This window comes from Coccomyxa subellipsoidea, assembly GCF_000258705.1.
Source record: "Coccomyxa subellipsoidea C-169, whole genome shotgun sequence".
Lineage (NCBI taxonomy): Eukaryota > Viridiplantae > Chlorophyta > Trebouxiophyceae > Coccomyxaceae > Coccomyxa > Coccomyxa subellipsoidea.
Genome location: NW_005178038.1, coordinates 1329004 through 1349899, shown reverse-complemented (window position 1 = coordinate 1349899; position 20896 = coordinate 1329004). Strand labels below are relative to the sequence as shown.

Genomic DNA, 20896 nt, shown 5'->3' with positions numbered 1-20896 from the left:
CACGTCTCCAAAAATTCTTGAACCGCACCAAGCTTGTCTGCTCCTTTCTGTATTCTGTGCACTCTCATATCAGAAGTCCTTCTTTGTACGGCAACGCATGATATCATTGCACTGCAATGCAAGACACAGAGGCCATACAATGTCAAACATGCCCCTGGACTGGTTCCCACCATTGGCGTGCACACCATTAGCACGAGCACCACAATGGATTCTATGACACACAATGTATCGCTCCCAAAACGAATGACAAAACACTAGGAGCTTTCAGGGATCAGCAGACTACTTCTGGTCACCATTTGCATCCACTACGTCCTTTCCCACATCAGCAGCTCCAAGCACGGAGCAGACTCACCAGAAAATTAGCTCCCAATGTCTTTTAAGAATCAGGTGAGATCAAGTGAATAACCTGTGTTCCACGACAGAATATATCTGGCGACATCCGAACGCCCTGACGTGCCCTGTGCCATCCTCAGCATGCAAAAGAATTCTCACATCGAATTCCAGGACGGATGCCCAGCAGCAGAGCTGGGACGACTGACTGAACCGTCACAGTTGCCTGAAAGCACGGTGACTGGTTGGCAGCGCGGCAGGCTCAGTCATCGGGGGTGAGGTCAGGGTCCAGCAGGAAGTCAGTGCCATCCCCCTCCCCAGTGTGATCAAACATGGTGAGGTCTTCGCCGCCGATCTGGACGGCCCTCAGAGGCGACGGGCACCCCTCCATGCCATTGCCATCCGTCACCATTGCAGACCCGGCCAAGTCATCCAGCAGGGCTGCACATCCCAAGCACACACCCTCAATTTCCTATTTACAGAAGCATGAAATACAGCGCCCTGCATGGTGGCTTAGGTACTGCACGGAAGTCCTCTCTGTTTTAACTATGCAATTAGGGAAGAAGGCATTGAGGTGAGGGCATGGGAGTGATGGGAGGAACAGGCAGCGGCTCACATGAGTTGGCGTCGAGGGTGTTTGGGGAGGGGTCAGCGCCCATGCCGTCTGTGGGCTTGTCGGCGTGCAGCGTGGGCAGCGTGGCCGTGAAGGGCTGCGCCCGGTACTGCTTGCACAGGTGGCCCAGGCTCGACACCGACGCCGATTTGACCAGCGACGCGCCGTTTTGCACTGCACCGAGCACATCGCCCCATCATTCATAAATGGCCACATTTGCACTTCAAGCAGCCAGCAATTCAGTAGTAACCGTAACTAATCCACAAGATGGTGCGGCAATTGTCTTTGACGAGAGAGTAGCAGAAAACATAGGCAAGGAGTGCAGGAGAGGGGGGCTCACGTTGGTCCTGGGACCCACACCAGTCGCCCTGAGGGAGGTTCATGGCGGCCAGGTTGGAAGCGGACGCGGAGCGCTGACCCATGCCCGTCAGCTGGCCGCTGGGCAGGCTGTAATCGCAGCGCCAGGCCGCAGCAGTGCCCGCAGCGCCCTCCTGGCCCATCTCCTGCCCCGCACCCTGCGCACACCCTTTAATCAGGAGAACATGCTAATAACCATATTTCTAAGCCAAAGTGTGGACACACATCCAATGCAACCGGCCGTGCACATCCTGAGCCAACTGATCAGCACAGGCTGACAGGCAAGCAGGCAGAGGCTAGTGCGCACCATCCACTGCGGCGCGGGGATGGAGCCAGGGACGGTCATGCCGCCGCTGAACTGGATGAGGCCGGGGCTGCGGTACTGCATGGGCAGCTGCGACATCGACAGCGAGCGCGGCATACCTCCCATGCCCTCGTCCTGCTGCCACAGCAGAATGTCTCAACCACGCGCACGCTCATTCTTCAGCTCACCCAAACAGGAAAACATTGGAGTGAAGCATTGTGAAAGGTGTTATTAAGGTTGCGCACCTGGGCAGCCATGGAGCCGGGCATGACCATGGTGAAGGTGAGCGGCGCATTCTGCGGCAGGGCCGGCATCTGCTGCTGCCCGCTCTGTGACTGATCCTGCGCCTGCTGCTGCAGGGTGTCCATGCTAAAAGGCTTCTCATCAAGTGCGTCCACCTGGGTGCCACATGCCCAGTCAGCCCAGCGCTCCCAAGGCAAGTCTGGCGAGTTTCTTACTGGGGACACACACCAATACGGACATTGATAAAGCTTGTGATAAACAAGCTGTGGATTCTGCACAAGATGCCAGAAGCACAGTTCATGAGGTGCATGCATGCCTGCATGTCGGAGGGGGGCTGCTGGTGGGGGCCAGAGTGGGGGGGCAGCTGGGCGCGGCTGTGGTGGCTGGGGGATGCGGCGGGGCTGGGCGGGTGGGGGGGCAGCCCCGATCTGCGCGGCGTTCCTGCCTCGCCCACGGACAGGCCGCTCTGGGATCGCAGGCCCAGGCTGCCGTTGAGGCCGCCAATCAGCGGGCTGCAGCCATGCACGGCGCGTCACACAACCATACACAGCAACAATTGCAGATCACAGAACAAAGATGCAAGCCACTTTCTAGAGGTGACCAAGTCAATGAGTCTGAAGACAGGGAGACCATGTGGAAGAGTCTGCAGGCAGGCGAACCAAATGAAGAAGTCTGGAGAGAGGGGAAGCACCTGGGCATGCTTCCAGGGGAGGGGGAGTAGGGGCGGTGAGAGGGCGAGCCGCTCTGGCCAGGGTAGGGAGTGTCGGAGGGGTTGCGGCCCATGTGCTGCTGGGGCTGGTCGGAGATGAGGTGCTGCTCGCTGCCCACACGCACCATCATGCCGCCTGACGCCAGCTGCCCAGCAGACTGCGCAGCAAACTCTCGTTACTCTCAAATTGTCATGTAAACTCATATCCTTTGATATGGCAGTTGACACATTGCTACTTATCATCAGCCTCATTGGCAATCAGCATTTCCAACACCAGAACAACACACAAAGAGAACATGCAACAGCGCACAAGTTGTGTGGACGACATTCCCCCAGCACGGTGCCACAAACAGTGAGACGCGTCGATTTAGTCGTAAATAGAAATGCAGCAGGGAGAGGGCACCTGGGAGGCGCGGGGGCTGCTGAGGTGCTGGAGGTCGGTGAGGGGCGCCATGGGAGCGCCCAGGCCATACATGGGGAATGGCTGCTGCTGCTGCTGGAAGCTGCCTCCCCCGGCCTGCATGCCGCCCGACCGAGGCAGCTCCACGGCCGACGCCGAGTGGCGCATGCGCATCGCGCCCTGAGGCCCCTCATAGCCGCCGTGCATGGCACCGTATGGCATGGAGGACGTGACATATTGCGGGGGCGCCCCCATCATATACTGCCCCTGGCAACACACAAAATTTTCAGGAATAGAGTGCTGTAACAAATTTCCTGCATGCAGGGATGGAACTACAGGGTGCAGTTACTTCGGATATATTAGGATGGTCAGTGGGGGAGGTCACCTGGCCACCGGAGTTGTCCATGCTGTACATGCTGTAGGGGGCCATGCCCGGCTGCATGGGCGCGCCCTGGGAGACAGCGATGTGGGGCGTGGACATGGTGCGAAGCATCCTCAGCCCAGACGGCATCTGACTAGGCTTGTAGCCACTCGGCTGGCCCTCCCCAGTGGGCCCTAAAGGAATGAAGCTCCCGTCCGGGAAATACCCCATGTTCTGCAACACAAGTGGAGGCATCAGAACTGGTTACCACCTCGTAATGCACCTCAGGGTATGCATTGAGAATGCTATGTCCCCAATTTCCTCATTGCGATCAAATGCAGTGCTGATGCTCGCTGGGCAACTTGGTCAATGCTGTCTCAAGAAGAGCTTGAATCCAAGTGACTGGATGTAGGTTGCACCATGGGACCAGGAGGCATCTGGTTGAGGCCGCCCAGGTGGGAGGTGGATGCAGACTTGGGCAGGGAGTTCTTCGATGTGGCGCTGTCCTGCCCCTGGGGCGGCAGCAGCCCCGGGAGCCCTTTTCTTCTCGCCAGCCCATCGTCCGTGCTGCTCACTGGACTCCCTGCACGACCGCCTTGGCCTGCGCCAGCCATCAACAGAGTCTCAGCCGCTGCAAAGGGTCCCACTCCAGCATAAAGATGCTCATACCATCTTGCCATGCAGCACAAGTCAGTCAAGGCAGCGTCAGTCTATGGAGAAAGATTGGGGGCTGGGAGAGAGGTTCACACCGGGCAGGGGCACGCCCATGAGGTGGCCACGGAAGAGGGCCTCCTCGGAGGAGCCGGGGCTGGGGGGCCGCGTGCTGCCAAAGCCCTGCATGAGGGACGAGGGCAGGCCGCCCGTGCTGGAGGAGTGGCGGCGCATCATCGCGGGCTCCTCGCTGCTGGCAGAGCTGTTGGTGCGCACCAGGTCGGACGCGCGCAGCGTGCGGCCGCTACTGACGCGCGCAATGCCGGCCTCCCCGGCCGATGCGGGGGACAGCGGCGGCAGCGAACGCCCAAACGCGCTCGCGCCGTTGCCGTTGCCGGGGCCGCCGTCGGCCGAGACGAGGCTGCCTGACGGCGAGGACGCTGCGCCCTGCGGCGAGTCACTGCTGTGCTGCGAGCCTCTGCGCCACAACGAGATAGTTTGCTTCAAGGACAAAATGTATCATGCCTCATTTGATATTTTGAGGCTCATCACCATCACGAGCCCAACCCCACAACACCAACAAGACCATGTATCCTTCCAATCGAAGGATAATTGCAGGAAAACTCACCTCTGAAGAAGCTGGCGTGACGGGCGGGGCTTCCCAGCGGTGCGCATGCGCTCAGCGGAGTAGCGCTCCTTGAAGTTGATGTAGCTCTTGGCCTCCTTGGGCTTCAGGCGCCACACCGCATCGTCGTAGGCTCGCGCGGCCTCCTCCTCGCTGTCAAACAGCTCTCTGTAGGCCCACTTGCGGTTCACCATCACCTTGGCCTCCCACTTGCCCTTCTTCTTGCTCACGCCCCGGTACCTGAACATCAATACCCACCAGCATCAAGCACTTGCATCTTCCATTCGTCCATTTCCGACCTTCACAGTCAGGAAATTTGGGAAAAAGATCAGCATGTGACTCCGGTTTGCTCCACAAGAGGGTGCTGCGCGGTGCTGGCAGGTAGGGCAATGGGCTCACTGGGAGGATTTGTCCATGGGTTTGACACCCAGGGCTCGTTGCAGCTCCTCCCTTGCCAGGCCCTGGAACTCGCCGCAGTCCTGCCCCTCGTACTCGGCGGCCGGGTAGTTGGTCTGCGCGTGCGGCCCGTGCAGGCTGATGCTCACCCTGTCGTACACACGCGCCGCCTCCTCCTCCGTCTCATAGTAGCCCAGGTGCGTCACCTGCATAGTAGCCCAGGTGCGTCACCTACAGATCTCTCTTCATGACTATCCCAGACCATAACCATGTGACAGAGACAAGGGTGAAGAGAAAAGATGCAGGAGCTGCAGGGCATGCATAGTCGGACACAAGGGTGAGATTTGCAGGCTTGCCGACCTTGCCGTGCACGAGAATGCGGGCCTGCCACTGGTTCTTGCGGTTGCTGCTGCCCACGCCCATGAAGCGGCTGGTGCGCTGCCGGCTGCTGAAGCGCCGCCGGGGCACTTTGGCCCGCTCACTCTTGAGCGTGGCCTTCACCTGTTGTGCACAGCCGGTATGGTCAAGCAATGCATCAACCAGGCAGCTTCTGGGTAGAATATTCTTTGGTGACTTGCAGTACTTGAACTTCAAAAGCGCAGCCACAACCTGAACATATACTGCGTCACATGAACATGTCCTGCATACTGACCTCCTCCCGCGTCTTGCCGATGAGCTGTGGGACGGGCTCCTTGTCGTACTCATGCAGAGGGAAATTTGTGGTGATCGCAGAATGATTGCGCCCCAAGAGCCCAATTGCAGCCCTGTCATACGCACGGGCAGCTGCCTCTTCTGTGTCGTAGTAGCCAACAGACACGCCGCTCTTCCCCAAAGTAGCAACCTGAGAGCAGCGAGCAGAGTCTAGTCAGTAGAGAGCCACAAATTGACTTGCCTTGCATCGATAAGCATATTGAGCTGGGTGTGCTTAAACCTTGGAAAGAATTGCACCAGAACTCACCTTTATCTGCACCCGCCATTTGCGTTTCTTCTTGTCGTAGCTGACACCCCGATAGCGAGACTTGTTGGGCCCACCGGTGCCCTGGCGCACCATGGGCATGGTCCCAGCCGCTGCTCCAGCCCCGCTGCTGCTTGCATCGCTGTGGTGGCGCACATGGCTCTGCATACAGGCCATGTTTGTCAGCCCTGCAGTTCACCTTCTCCATGACACCCTCAGAGTGCTGAATTCCCTTATTTTTTCATCACAACTGCAATGATCCCCCTGACATATGGTGCATGTTAGACATGAGCAGTGCTTGGGTGCAAAAAACAGACCGGCCCGGCATGGCCGCCATTGGGCATCGAGTTTCCGGCGCCGTGCATCCCAGCTGCGCTAGGCTGCCCATTCCCCATCCCATTCAGCTGCTGCCCGCCAGCGCCATTGCTTGGCGAAGGCCAGTTTGGGAAGCCTGGCGGCAGCTGAATGGGCGGCATGGCGGCTGCTGGGTCATTCTTCATCTGCATACTGCCGCTGGCCCCCAACCTCTCTCCCATGCCAGAGTCCCCAGGGAAGCTGGGCCCCGACCCCCCAAATCCATGTCCCTGTAAACGAGAATGAATAAACCTTCAAAATCCTGATCAGCCTGTCACCATGGCACTAGACATGCTCTGAGTAGGAGAATTTGTGGCATCCCCAATGACACAAAGGACTTGCAACTTGTATGGCAGACACAGGTGCAGACTCACCTCAGGCTTTTGCAAAGACACAGGCTCTCCATGGAGCACGCTGCCCCCAAACAGCGCTGAGTTCTGCAGCAGATCAGAGTCATTGTCCGCTCCCTGCATGGACGCTCCAGCCGTGCTACTCAAAGTGATACTCTGTTGGCTGAGGCTGCAAGATAGCTGCCGCTTTTACAATGTGCGCTTGCCCACACTGTTGCCTAGCTAAAACACAATTTCTCTGTCTCGGCTAGATCTGCTCAAACACTGCTTTCCCATAATATTGCATCATCCTTTGAAGCCTGTACTGCTGCATAGCGATCAAGCCTCAGATGAGGGCTATCCTCCTCACGTGTGGGTTGTCACACCTGCATCACAATCAAGAAGTGGGTCAGTGCATAATGATGTGGGATGACCTCTTCCACAAAGGCATATTTTTTTTAGGATCCCTGAACTGCATCACGCATAGTATGTCCCAGGGTACTGCGCTGTGCAATGTGTTGTCTCATTTTTTGTGAATTGAAGCTCTTATAAATCCATTGCAATTTCGATCAGCAAATTCGACAACGTCATACAGGTGACGCCTAGCAAGAAGTCATGTGAAGCTCCTGGCTAATTATTCGCAGCAGTGTGGTGATAGGTTCAGATCGTAAAGGCATAACAATGTAAATAAGCTGCGATGCAACGTACCAATCGCCGCAAATTAGGAGAAAGCAGGAGAATAGGGGTGAATACTCGGAATATAGCAGTGCCGGGGTTCTCTACGATGATGACGACGATCATCATCGTGAGCTGTGATCCAACCTTAATTGTGCCCCAAAATACGTTGATTTGAAGTGCTGGGCATGATCAGCCTATTTCCATAGCACAATGGCTAGATTACTGGGGTTCCATGGCTGAAGTCGTATGAGGCTTGCGCCCACAGGCATGCTTACCGAGCGAGAGGGATGGCATGCGCTGGTTACTGATCACGTGGTCTCCTTGCTTCCTGCCTGCCAAGCCCCTCTCTTACTCCATTTGCAGTACGGATGTCAAGGAAGTGAGGCTGGACAGAGAGGCAGGCATTGGAGCCTCCATGGTCCTCGAAAAGTGCTGCTGCCTCCCAAAAACTCCCAAATAAGTGTATTTCCCCCAATGCGCGATCGGTGTGCCCCTGATTGGGTGCATGATCGAGATCATGAGGCACACCACCAGATTAGGCTCAGTGTCTGATGACTCAGCTGAGCCATCCGTTCCGGTGGGCCAAACAACTAGTTCCGGTGAGCTAGATATCAGTGTTCTGATATTGTGATCTTTCAAAGAATCACAAGGAACAGATCCTTGCAGTGATGCTTTCTTGAGGACAGAAATAGACGAACACTAGATTGTCCATGTCTCGGTCAGATGTGCTCGAACATCCAGCCCTTGATTAATAAGACGAAAAGATCTGATGAATTTCCTCTGTTCGTCAGTATCACCTGGCCGTCCAGCTGCAACGCCAGGCAGAATAATTTTCAACGTCATCCATCGGCCCACTTGCAATAGAAGGACTCCTCTTGCTAGATACCTTACTTCAGGTAGAACCAGACACGCTAATAGTTCTTGTAACTGGCTGGCAAACACTTGCCTTGCAGACAATAATCCTGCCTCGCATTGCATTTGTCAGTACTAGCACCCCTCCCTTGCACTGCAGGTGGTCGGCCGCAGTGTCTTCCTAGACAATATACTCCTTGCAAGATAAAAGAGAATGGCAGATCGATGAGGGTCTGCCGGGTCCTGGCCGCAAAACGGAATGTGGGCAGCTCACAACCTGAAAAGCAGCAGGTGACACTCCTGTTAAGCCTTTGATACTGTATTCAATGTTTGAAGCTTGTTGGCGCCATCCTTGGAGATGTATGCTGTAATGCTGCCATGCAATACACACTCTGTACCAATGGCTTGCGGTGGCTGATGGGCAGCAGGTGTGGACCATCCCCACCATTTTGACAGTCTGTCGAGTCTTGGCCATTCCCGTCCTCATCGCAGGTGCGCCATCTGGGCCTGCAGTAGACCAGCACATCCTGGCATTCCAGCTGTTCGAATATCGTTCATCGCTTAAGGCGTGTTGTGCAGTGTGGTTCAGTCAGTTGCAATATGCTCCCCAGCTCTGCTGTGGGATTTTCCTCACAGCTTCCTTTACAGATTTCCTGGATGGCTACCTAGCACGCAAATGGGTAAGTATCTCTCGACCCAAATTGGCAGAACCTTTGGTGGGAGGCTGGCATTGCTTCTAAAGGTGATAAATAGACTGAAGTGTCCGCATGTCTTCCTCAGGGGCTCACATCAAATTTTGGAGCGTTTCTGGACCCAGTGGCAGACAAGCTCATGGTGGCTGCGATCCTCATAATGATGAGCTCTCGTCCCTTGGCTATTGGACCCCTTGCAGGCAATGACTGGGTCCTCCCAGTCATCAGCTCAGGTACGCATGCCAGCTGTGCGGCCAATCAAATGTAGCGCAGGTGGCGCTTCGCTTGGAAAAGTGAGGTTCAGATGATTCATGCTGGCTGCAGTGATCATTGGCAGAGAGATTGCTATGTCGGCACTGCGTGAGCTGGCTGCATCGCTGGGCGGAGAGGCATACAGTGCGGTTGCTGTGAGCTCATGGGGCAAGTGGAAGACTGCAACACAGGTACGGAAATCTTGGAGTTCTGTGCCTTTTGTGCTTGGAACATGTTCATAATAATGGAGACGAGCCAAAATGGATGGGGTCTTTGTGCAGATGTCTTCCCTTACTTTGATGCTCCTCAGTGCTGGACAAAGCACTGGGCCACTATACACCACAGCTGCAAAGTTGGGCTTGGGTCTGCTGCTGTGTGCAACATTTCTGACGGTGGTGTCACTGGCAGACTATCTGAAAGGCCTTTGGAAGTTTCTTTAGCTCAGATGATCTGTACTTTCTGCATTTGTGAATTGACCAGTTGTTTCGCTTGGTAGCTTTGCATTGCTTTCAGGAGACTCAAATTTCTTAGGACAACTTGCTTCAATTTGACACTGCCACTCTGTTGCTGACAGCTCAGAGCTTTCGAGGCTGATGTACAGCTGCTCACAATACACAGATGGCTGTAATTATTCTCCCACCTGTCCTGTGCCTGATAGCAATCAATTATCTCTGTCAATGATGTCAGAACAATCTACATGAGCGATATACAGCTGCAACACATCTCTCTGAGCTTCAACTATGCCAACAGAGCTTTCCATTTTGCAGGATCAGTTCCAGGGCCATCCCCCTCCTTGCTGGTGATGGCATAGGCTTTTCCCTCCGCCTGCTCAAGAGCAAGTACCTGTACAATCGCCTCTGCACAGGCAGTCAGAGAGTGAGCATGAGTGAGCACGCATGAATTGCCAGCGGTATTCTACCTGCCTTGATATTTCTACTGTTACAATAAGGAACCACACTTGCATGGCTCACACAATGTGGCTGTAGATAATATTGACACGTAAGGTTAGGCCCACTACCTGCAACAGCGATGCGCGACGTCTCCCCCGACTGGTCATCCTGCAAGGAGATCTGCACGTCCTGCCGTGTGCCAGCAGTGGCCTGCAACAGGGTATTCAGGTCGTAGGATGTGTAGGGGCCATCTGTGAGGCGGCCAGGCCGCAGAATTGTCCAGGGCAGCCCTGACTGCTGCAAAACACCCTCGCTCGCCTTTTTGAACTTCAGCACTCCTGTTGCGCACAAGAAACATTAGATGGCAGCCCCCAAGAAAGGTCTAGCATTTGAAGGCATCCAGGGGTAAGGAACAGTTGGCAGGGTGAGATAGATGCATGGGGGACGCACCGAATAGATTCAAGATGTTGAAGGGCAGCTGGTTGCTTCTGTCCACTCCAGCTGATGTGGTCAGCACAAAACGCTTCACGGAGGTTGGTGTTGCCTCTATGAGGTTCTTCATTGCCACATAGTCTGTCTGCTCAGGGCCGTTGTTCCCATCCCACCTGCAATTGCAAGCACTTTGCTCCTTCAACTGCCAAGAAGTAAAAGGCCAAAAATCTGCGCAGGTGAGCAGCGCGTTCCTCATATGAGTGTTCTGCTGACCTCTTGGACGGAAAGGCTGTTGTGCCTGTGACAGCTGCAACTGCGCTGATGCCTTCTGTCACTGGTGACAACGTGGCTGGATCCCGTGCATCAGCAATGCCTATTTCCAGCCCTTCTTTCTCGCCCAGCAGCTGTGAAGCTTTCTCCAAGCTTCTTGTCAGCGCCCTCACCCTGTAACCACGCTGCGCAACAAACACTAGGCGACATCATTACGGGGCATCGTTGGCTTGAGAATGAGGCAAACCTCTTCAAGTGACAAGTTTGAGATGGGATGACACTTGGGAGGGACAGCAAGGTTATCACCTCGAGAAGCTTTGCTGTCAGGATTTGACCCACTCCACCTGTGGCACCAGCAACAAGAACCAAATCGCCTGGCACCTTCACAAGGAGCAAAGAAATTCAGTTGCCTGTGACAGTGAAATGCATGCCGATGTAATGCCTATGTAGGGCAGATTTCATCATAATTTATGAAGACGGGCACTGCTACTTGCCAAAGAGCCAGCACGTATGCACAGTGAACCTCTTGATGTTCTTATGTACGATAGTGGACGTAGTTTTGAATCGCCGAACGGTCTGCAACGGACCGATGAGGGCTGATCTAGGAGCTGCATGCTACCCGTAAGCAAAATTTTGTCTTTGGCTATGCACAGCCACAGACTTACCACCTCCTTGGCACTTTGATGGCAAAGTATCGGACCCTGATTGATGCAGTTTGGATCAAAACTCACCGTCAAACACAGTCAATCGACTTCAGCATGTTCGACATGAAAGGCCAGGAACGCCGACGACCAGGTGGGAAGAATTCCACCCTTGAAGAAAAATTCCTCTCAAATTTTGTGGATATTAAGACATGCCATTGTATGATTGTTGCGGCTAGAAAAGTATTGCGACGTGAACGCTGTTATTGAGCACAGGGACTTTCAAAGTTTGCTGGGAGAAAAAAGGAACTTCTCCCATGTGACAGTGTTTCTCTTTCATTGTGCCTTGAGATGGCAAATTGGACGCGATTGTTGATATTGTGTCTTTGCCTAGCGTCCGCAGCGCCATGCCTATGCCGGATCACGGACGCTTCGGTTGTTCGAGATGATAGAGCGATTATATTGATTGCCACACCTTTCGGGTAATAACCTTCTTTACATGCGTACATCATGGCGAATTTACAAACTTACACAGTGTGGAAATTATAGTATGCACGAATCAATAACTTAAGTCAAGGCTGGTACAACAAGGTTCACGTGAGCCTGGTGTTGGTGATCTTCCAATATCTCCTGCAGGTTCGGATCAGATGGCTACATCGACATCGCGGTGAAAGATTTCAACTATTGGCACAAGGGGAGCATCGACCTGACCCAGATTGGGTTCTTTGTGACAACCTCAGAGGCTGAGGCGCAGCTTGAAGTGGACCTTGCACAGGTGTGAGGAATCATCAGTCGTCGCTGTTCAGCCGCATGCAAGGAGAACCAACCTGCGTGCTGCAGCATCATGTTCAATCACTGAGCTGTTTGTTTGGTGGCAGGGGACGTGTGCGTTTGAGGCGGAGAATGTGATCAAGCTGCTGACCTTTGATGCGGTGGAGAGCAACAAGGCGGCAGGCAGCGAGCTGACGCAGCTGTCCGCGCGCTTGGCTGACCTGATAAAGGACTATCGTGGCGGCGAATTCAGCCTGTTCTATGCCAACTGCCAGAAGCTGGCGGTGGTGTCCTTTGACATCCGTGTGGCGCTGTACAATGTGCGGGGAAATGGGATCAAGGACTTCCTCAGTGTGGGAGAGGACATGCTGCCAACGGTGTTCATGGTGAGCAGCTGGCACACTCCCACATGCTTGCATCAAGCAAAGCTACCACTGTAATGAACGTGAAAGCAATGCCTGCCTCCTGCAATGCACATGCTGGAGAATAGGGGCAATTGGCACTGAGGTTTTGGTTGTGGGGGTGCAGATAATGTTTGTGCTGTTTTCGGTGGCGGCAGCACTGTGGGGCATGGTATTGTTCAGGCAGCGCAAGCAGGCGCACCGGCTGCACTACCTCATGATGGTGCTGGTGGCCTTCAAGGCCCTCACGCTGCTGAGCCAGGCGGGCATGTACCACCTCATCCGCACCACAGGGCACCCCGAGGGCTGGAACGTCGCGTTCTACGTCTTCAACTTCCTGCGGGGCATCCTCTTCTTCACGGTGGGTGCCAGCTGCTTTGTGTACACTTTTATGCCAGGGCGTGAACCCCAGATCTTATGCATTGATGGTTGATTGATGTGAGATGCTGTGAATGGAAGTAAGTACTTGGGCATCTGCAGGTGGTTGTGCTGGTTGGGACTGGTTGGAGCTACATGACACCATTCCTGCGCGATAGGGAGAAGCGGCTCTTGATGGTGGTTATCCCTCTGCAGGTGTGCTGCTCCCTACAGTCTATGTATCCTGCGAGCTAGCTACTTTTGCAAGGCCCACCATACTGCAACCAGACTGTGGTCAGTGCAGTCAGTTGCTCTGTGGTACTGTGCAGGTGTGTGCAGAGGTTGCAATAGTGATACTGGACGAGAACACGCCAGCTTCGAGGTCCTGGTTCACCTGGCGGGATATTTTGCACCTGGTGGACATCATATGCTGCTGCGCCATTCTGTTCCCCATTGTCTGGTCCATCAAGCACCTGCGTGAGGCTGCAGGGGTGAGTGCATGACACCAACTGTCATCTGCATGGCTGCTTGGTTTCCTGTGCAGTTTGAGCATCTTGCACTGACGTGTGACATTTTTCTGAAGGAAAATGACTCAATTTGGTGTGCTGTGCCGGGCAGACGGATGGCAAGGCAGCGCGCAACCTGTTGAAGCTGCAGCTGTTCCGGCATTTCTATGTGATGGTGGTGATCTACATCTACTTCACACGGATCGTGGTTTATTTGTTGCGCTCCACAATGCCCTACCAGTACGTGTGGCTGTCAGATGGAGCAGGTGAGCCTCAAGCATGCTGCTCCTGTCCTGCCACACTAAAATCCACTTCCTGACATGAGGAGGGACTCGAGTTATAGAGGCTGAATGTTGCAGATGAGGATTGCTGTGTTCTGCAGGCGAGCTTGCCACTCTGGCTTTTTATGTGACGACTGCGGTCAGCTTCCGACCGACAGCAGACAACCCCTACCTGCATCTTGCAGATGATGAAATAGACCTGCAAGAGCTGAGGGAGGCCACGCTATAAATCCTGTCAATTTCAGGATGGTTTGAGTGTAATCATAGCAACAACATGCATGAAAATGGGATTATGGTCTCTTGAGTAAAAACATAAATCCCTGTGGCAGAAAGAATGCTGCGCAGATCTGCCCTTTGTCCTCGCGAAAGCTGCATGGACATATAGCAACCTGTGCAAAGGGCGTTTGCTCTGCGAATGAATGTGCTGTAGCCATCTACTGTCAGTTGAGTGGCAATGTGCAGTAGCGAATTGTAGAAGAGAGGAGATTGTAAACCCTTTGCAACTGATTGAATCTTTTAGACCGTGGATCGTGACATCCATGCAACTTGATGCTCTGGTATGGAAATGGAAGGAACTTTCACGTGGAGCTCGTGTTCGAGGTGCTCATGCATGTTCCTGTCAGCTGGTTGTGCAGATGCGTTGTCGACATGGGCCTTCCTTACAGCATTTGAGCCACATTATGCTCATAACCCGCATCCCCTGGCAGTGGGGCTTCCACGATATTATGATCCTGCGATAGAGTATCATCATAGCTCGATCAAAGCCATTCCCATTGCACGTACAAGGACTAATCTAGATCATGGTACCACCGGTGGGCCCCGTTTGGCTGCCTCCCTTGGTCAACCTCCAACCACTATGCAATGCCGGGCCGAGGGTGTCAACCCTGGAAAGCACAGGCTGCGTCAAATCTTGCCATGCTCAGGTACAATATCCCAGACACCTCATAAGCACAAGCAGAAGATAGCATCTCATATAAGGAGCACCCGTGCACAAAACCGAGGGTCTGGTATAATGCAGCTACCATACAAATTGAAGAGCACGGCGACCAGAACGGCGTCATGCATTTGATACAAAGCACATGAGTACTGAGCAGAAGCGGCAGCTGTGGCTACCCTGCCATGGCATCCAACTGCCTGCGGAACAGCTCGCCAAACTGCTGCACCAACGCTGCGTCCTCGCACTTCAGGGTCACACTCGCGCTTCCAGCGCTCTTGTCCACGATAGCCTCCAGCAGCACCGTGGATGGGCTGCCTGTCGGCTTGGCATACATGTAGAACCTGAAGGTGGGCGCCACCCCGCCCGAGGCCATCGTCGCAATGCCCACCGCCCCAACTCTGCGGCAAAAGTCCTGCAGACATCCCACACCAGGACTTCTCAGCGATGCTGGATGCGTCCAGATGCTTCTCACCTCAACGGAAAAACTTTGGACATGCACATGCTTTCATGGTAGGCATGTTGACGAGCAATACTGTAATGTGCGCTTGAACAGCTAGGTTATAGTGGGGCGTGCCTGGTGGTTGTTGGCCTCGATGGCAGCCAGCGCGGAGGGGGGCAGCGGGTGGGAGAAGCGCGCGGCAGGCTGCAGAGAGCCCCAGGAGGCCTGGAAGGCTGCAGGCGTCAGCACCGGCCGCGGCTCCAGGGACAGTGTCGGCGTGGGGGCGGGCAGCGCTGCCGCGGGTGCGCCAAAGACTCCGTCGCTCAGCCCCAGCAGGTCGTCCAGTGCGGACGCTGATGTTGTCGGCGCAGCTGCCGGGGCCGCGCTCGACATGAGAGAAGGGCCTGCACGCATGGAGGGGTAACATCGTCAGATAAGTGGAGAATGAAAGCAGGAACTAAAGTGCAGTGTGAAGTGGACTGTTGGAAGTTGGACTCAGTTGGAAAGTTCTCGGAAGTGAAGTGAGAGCTTGAAAGTATGTGAAGCATGGGTTGTGCGTTCATGGAGGAAGCGCTGCTGTCATTGGGCGGTGGTGGGCACACCTGGAGAGTTGCCATTGGAGGTGGATGTGTCGATGAGCGCCTCCTCCTGCTCGTGCGAGCTCAGCAGTGCGCTGCCCTCATCCACCCCTGCCGCTGCTCTGGGAGTCTCTGGCAACGCCTGGCATTAGCGCAAGCATTCGGTCACTTTGCAGCCTTGATGAGAGGTAAGGCTCGACTCTGTAGCTGCAACAATGCTGGGAAATCACAGAGATAACATGTCTACAAAGGAATGGGTGTTTTAAGCACCGTAGGGCCTTCCAGGACATCGTCAACGGCTGTGACAGGTGACTCCTGTAGAAAATTGGCCGACGGAGCTTTCAGCACCACGGCGAGGGAGTTAAACTCGTCAAAGATCCGATCGCGCAGCTCGGGGCTCTGCTCCTCTGCAAAGTGGGAGATGGCTGGCAGAGGCGCGCCCACCACCCGCTCTGCCTCCCTCACGCTCTGCTGCAGCAGCCTGAAAAGCACAAATTGCCATTAGTGAGTCCCCGAAATAATCCTCTGCAGCAGAATACAAAATGTACGGTATGCACTGGAAGACAGGGCATCTCAAATGTAAGGCAGATCAGGTGGATGTCAGGGGGTGAACCTGTAGTACAGCAGGGCTCTGTCATGGACGTCCTGATTGGCGTCGCTCATGGCAGCAGCCAGCACGGTGCCCAACAGGCGCTGGCACTCGGGCGGGCGCTTGAAGAAGAGCTTGCCCACAGCCGCCAGCAGCGCCAGCCTCACAGGCACCGGCTCGTCCGCAAAGCTGCTGCCAAGAGGCTCCAGAAGATATGGCGCATCCTGTGCAAGCGTGTTGCATCTCCTTTTAATGTGTCACATCAAGTATGGACACTTAAATTTTTCTGAGTGCCTTGTTCAAGATGATTAGGCAGGGAATGTGTTGTCTCTGCTTGCCTGAATGTTGTGTCCATACTCTCCGAGGATCCAAATGAAAGCTGCGCGCCCCTCTGGTTCTGTCACATCCTGTGTTGACAAGCACAATGCAGGAAGTCGACTGGTTTTCCCTGTGATTGTGGTCCTTGCAATCTGATTATAGGAAGAGTCTTCATTGTAAAACACATGAGGGATAGAAAGGCAATCTTACCTCAGGAGCAATGGACGAGACTGAGGCCAGGCAGGCTTCGGCAATGGCGGGATAGCGCCTCAGAAGATCCTTAATCTGGATCACTGCCTCCGCTGTCACAAAAGCTTTTCCTGTCTCCAGGAATCCCAGCAACCGCTCAACGATCCCTCCTACATCCTGCACCTGCGATTGAGCATCAAAAAGCATGGAATTTCAATTTTCACCTTCTGCTTCTACAGTTAGAGTTGTTACATCACAGCATATTGATCTTTTATTACTGAAAGGCAAATGACAATACATCAAGACAGCGCTATAAGACTGGTGCTGAGGGATGGAAAATTTGCCTCTATTGCAATGCGCCCCACGGCCTTGACAGCTTCTCGAGCCAGCTGCTCGTCTATGTCATTGACATACTCCGTGAGCTCGGTGGCGATCTCGTATGCGTTTGTCTCGTCCGCCAGGGCTGTCAATATCTCAAGCTTGAGCGTCTTGATGTAGCTGGGCTCATTCTGGCGGCAGAAGAATGTTGTGTAGATCTGCAAGGAAGGCAATCATAACATTCACAAGATTGGGTCCAAGAGGTCTGCCACCGTGGCCACTGCTGCAAATGTTCACTACATTGCATCGCAAAAAGGGTAGCAACTTAGAAGGAAGTTTTAGGCACAGCAAAGGAGGCTACCTGCGAGAAGAGGACAGGGGCGCGCTGTGCAATGAGCAAGAAGTGGGCAAGCACTGCATATGCCGTCTCAAAGTGATCCCGTGAGATGAGAGTCTGCAGCGGGTCCTTTATCCTCTCCAGGACCTGGCCAATACCATGCACATAGCTGAGCAATCACCTGCCAGTCATGATGCAACATTGACATAACATATGGGAGACCAACGAACTCAAGAGGGTGGCAGAGGGGGCACCTGCTGGTGAGTGGGGGGCATGGAGAGGGTGAGGTGCAGGAACAGCTTGACAGTGGCCATGACCACAGCTGAATTGGAGTGCAGCAGCCTGTCGTCCAGGACGTTCATGATATCGTACACCTCCTGCTCATTGCTCGGTTTGTAAGCGCTGACAGCCTCTAGCACCTGGCACTGCGCCCACTCTGAGAACTCCTGCCCCACACAATGATCTCAGGTCAGATTTCCCAATTGCTGTGAGCATACTTATGCCATGCTGGCATGCAATGTGGCTGGGCTTCAAGGATGTATGTGTGCAAGCATGAGGAGCTCCTTCTGGCTGGAAAGAGCAGCCGCGATTGGCTCACCTTGATGCGATTCAGCAATGGGATGACGAGCGAGCGTGACACCAACTTCTGTGCTGCGCCAGCCTGCGCGGGCACCAAGCATGCATGGTCAAGAACATGAGGAGGCATGCATTATAGGGTGCCTGCTGCAGAGGCTTGTGAAGAGTGCCACCATACCTGTTTCAGGACGGACATGCAATTTGCCACAACCTGGGCGTCTTTGTCCTGCACCATGATGTCTTGCAAGGTGTCCAGCATACCTGCGAATAACCACGCGGCTTTTTTTAAAAATATTTGTGCAAGGAGTGTCATAGCAAGAGCGAGAAAACAGATGGAGCCAAGAAAGGGAAGGGCTCGAGCTTACCTGCATTGAGGACCGCTGCTTTGTCCAGATGGTACACCTTCAGCACTCCCATGACTGCAGTACGTCTGACGTAGGGGTGTGCATCTTGCAGACCTTGCTGGATCGGGGACATCTGCGAAACAGCACTGCCACTTGAATTCCTCTTGGACCTCAATAACCTGTTAGTCTTATTTGGACTCTTTGTTGGACACATAGTGAAAACCATCTGGCTGTTGGTAGGGACGTACAATGTACTCCACCAGATTCGCCACCCTCAGTTGACACAGAGAGCGCAAAGCAAGACCGCGGATAGTGGGATCCTGGTCTTTGCAGTCCTTAGTGAGGAGGTTAATGGTGAGCAGTGTGAGGTCAGGGTTGGACTGGGCGTATGTGCATATATACAAGTACAACATCTTCTTAAGCACAATATCCTCCCCACTCGACACTGCGCACGTCATGACCTGCAATCAATCATGACACAGTGAGGCTGCATCTTGTCTCCTTCAAACAGTGCAGTAGGGAATCCAGCAGTCCCACTAAGCCAATCTCAGCCAACTTCATTGCCAAAGAGAATTTATGTGTGGCAACGAGAGGAAATAAAGTGATCAAAGAAACTACCTGCATGAATAAGCTGGACATATCGATGCCGATCGTGATGTAGTTGATGATCTTTTTGAACACATCACGCTTAGCAGTGACAGCCGTTTCACCCTTGGAAGATCCCGATGTGGATGCAAGAGAAGCTAATGTTGTCCTGATCTCTGCCAACTCTCCCCGGCTCTTACTTTCCCCCATGGCAGACTTTGCCTCTTCCCTTGACTGTTGAGTGCGAGCTCTTCAGGCCCTTGATATACTTGTCTTTGGTACAGAACACCAGTATTCTAGGAAATAATCTCAAATTGCTTTCTAGCCCCCCGTAGAGAAAGCTAAGCTTTCAGAATGCCGAGGTGAGCTTCTAAGTTCCCATGCAACTGATGAGTCAACAATTGCGAGGGCATAACTTTGGATATACATATTTGGGGGTTTGTAAATAGGGCTTGCGCCCTTCTCTTCTCTCTCAATCCTTGGTCCTTGCAAAATAATCTTGAAGACATGTGGACACGACTGACAATTCCAGGATGTTGGTAGCATGTACCCTGCTATTGGCTGTGGAGTGTTCATCTGCGGAATAACACTCTCCGTTGTACGTTCGGTAAAGTCGGTTATGCAGTCGAGTCTTGCCGACAGCACGGAGAGCAAGTCGCCGAGGAGAAGATTTGGGCACAAAGCGGCAATCCTTGCAATCAAGTCATGGTCCAAACGCATGCATCGTCGGTCCTGCAGCCGGACGGATAGTGCGTCTGGATGCTCGTCCGCGGACACATACAACAAGGTCGAGGACAGGAGCACTGAAGCCGATTCCATCAGCAGCGAAATCTTTGAGGAGGAGATCACCCCTCAGAGACCGTCTAAAGGTGTCCTACTGGTGCATACAGGCCGAGAAGTAAGAAGTGCCGGAAAGTGCTAGGAGGCTTTGAACCCTATTATGCGTTTCGGACACAGTGTGCTACGATACATTAAATTGGTGTCCGATTTAACAACGACCTTCCCCCATTTCGGCATATCAGACATGCATTCGAGTTGGATGGGGATAGACGAAATGTGGATTCGTTGCTGTTGTTTCTGAATTGACAAGGTTCCTTGAGCATTAGCTAATAGCAGTGTCTTTATGGTGCGCAGAGCGGCTGAAACAGCTTGGGCGGCGGCAGTGGAGCCTCCTTACATTGGCTGCTGTCATCCTCATAGCAGGCCATTGGCAGCGTATCGTCTCCATCCTGCTTTCAGTCTCAGGTTCATCGTTGAGTTCTGCTGCGGCAGCTGCCTGCATTGCAGCTGCTTTGTGGCCAGCTGCCGCTGTGCAATGGAGGCGGAGCACATCCACCGCAATGAGTCTGGGGTGGCAAGTGTGGAGCGTTGTGGACAGTCTCATACTGGCCATCTTCAAACTCCCAGAGTGTTCCAGGGACATCAAGCTGGCTGTGCAAGAGATTAGAGAGGTCTGCAATACCCTCAAGAGCATCAAAGCAAAAATTGCCTTTCTCCCTGGCGATTTCAGACCACCGCCAGAAGTGAATGGCTTGGACCATGAGAATGGCCTGCTTGGTGAGCTCGGTACCCAGCGGTAGCACCGTACAAAAACAGACATAGACATGCAGGGAAGAAGTATGGCCTGGTCGGCAGGAGTAGTGGAGGGAGTGTGCCAGGAAACATTCAGGAGGAATTCAAGTTGGAACAGAACCCGCGTAGGAAAGGCTGCCCAGTTGCAGTTCATGGCAAACAGATACAGAACTATTTTTCTTTCCGGGTGAAGTGCCTGCCTGATCCAGGCTGCCTCAAGTCTTGAAGAGATGGGGACATATGTGCACGGTGCTGGCCAGTGGGCGACCGTGTGAAACTCAAGATCCTAGGACAAAAAATGTGTTGAATACGCCTTTGGAACCTGCTTGAAGCGGTCTCGAAGGGTGTGTTTCGGTCTGTTTCGTCAAGTGCACTTTCACGTGCAAGTGAGAATTGCTTGTGACACCTCACAATGGCATTCCTGATGTCTTGGTAACTCTCATTTATGTTGGGCCCCCAGGTGT

General features: G+C 53.8%; 5 protein-coding genes across 6 annotated transcripts; 1 reads left to right on the top strand and 4 right to left on the bottom strand.

Annotated features, from left to right (window-relative positions):
- Positions 1-592: 592 nt before the first annotated feature.
- On the bottom strand, positions 593-6771 carry COCSUDRAFT_62074 (hypothetical protein; the record flags this gene model as incomplete). Its single annotated transcript, XM_005649132.1, has 18 exons — positions 593-771; positions 947-1117; positions 1284-1458; positions 1608-1739; positions 1850-2061; positions 2142-2359; positions 2539-2714; positions 2960-3223; positions 3342-3551; positions 3737-3918; positions 4067-4446; positions 4597-4833; positions 4993-5195; positions 5350-5490; positions 5642-5830; positions 5948-6106; positions 6262-6528; positions 6673-6771. The coding sequence occupies 18 exons, from the start codon at positions 6769-6771 to the stop codon at positions 593-595; spliced, it is 3594 nt and encodes a 1197-aa protein (XP_005649189.1).
- Positions 6772-7414: 643 nt separating this feature from the next.
- On the top strand, positions 7415-13879 carry COCSUDRAFT_53024 (hypothetical protein; the record flags this gene model as incomplete). Of its 2 annotated transcripts, XM_005649130.1 has the most annotated exons (8): positions 7415-7470; positions 11971-12109; positions 12213-12491; positions 12634-12867; positions 12987-13079; positions 13193-13354; positions 13482-13635; positions 13752-13879. In XM_005649130.1, 8 exons carry the CDS (start codon positions 7415-7417, stop codon positions 13877-13879), a joined length of 1245 nt encoding a protein of 414 aa, XP_005649187.1. The 2 variants fall into 2 exon arrangements, with proteins under 2 accessions (XP_005649187.1, XP_005649188.1); XM_005649131.1 differs by lacking the exons at positions 7415-7470; positions 11971-12109; positions 12213-12491; ... (3 more) ...; positions 13482-13635; positions 13752-13879 and adding exons at positions 8383-8448; positions 8586-8649; positions 9050-9082; positions 9174-9292; positions 9510-9518.
- On the bottom strand, positions 9971-11065 carry COCSUDRAFT_83659 (hypothetical protein; the record flags this gene model as incomplete). Its single annotated transcript, XM_005649454.1, is given in 4 exon segments — positions 9971-10329; positions 10442-10596; positions 10613-10878; positions 11000-11065. Coding segments are annotated over 4 exon segments (846 nt in total), but the record flags the coding sequence as incomplete, so codon positions are not given.
- Positions 13880-14759: 880 nt separating the features above from the next.
- On the bottom strand, positions 14760-15088 carry COCSUDRAFT_62071 (hypothetical protein; the record flags this gene model as incomplete). Its single annotated transcript, XM_005649129.1, has 2 exons — positions 14760-14999; positions 15074-15088. 2 exons carry the CDS (start codon positions 15086-15088, stop codon positions 14760-14762), a joined length of 255 nt encoding a protein of 84 aa, XP_005649186.1.
- An 837-nt stretch (positions 15089-15925) lies between these two features.
- Positions 15926-18965, bottom strand: COCSUDRAFT_1016 (Adaptor protein complex beta subunit; the record flags this gene model as incomplete). Its single annotated transcript, XM_005649128.1, has 12 exons — positions 15926-16085; positions 16218-16436; positions 16551-16600; positions 16722-16870; positions 17020-17236; positions 17380-17502; positions 17610-17801; positions 17954-18016; positions 18110-18192; positions 18297-18408; positions 18524-18736; positions 18894-18965. Coding segments are annotated over 12 exons (1653 nt in total), but the record flags the coding sequence as incomplete, so codon positions are not given.
- Positions 18966-20896: the final 1931 nt, after the last annotated feature.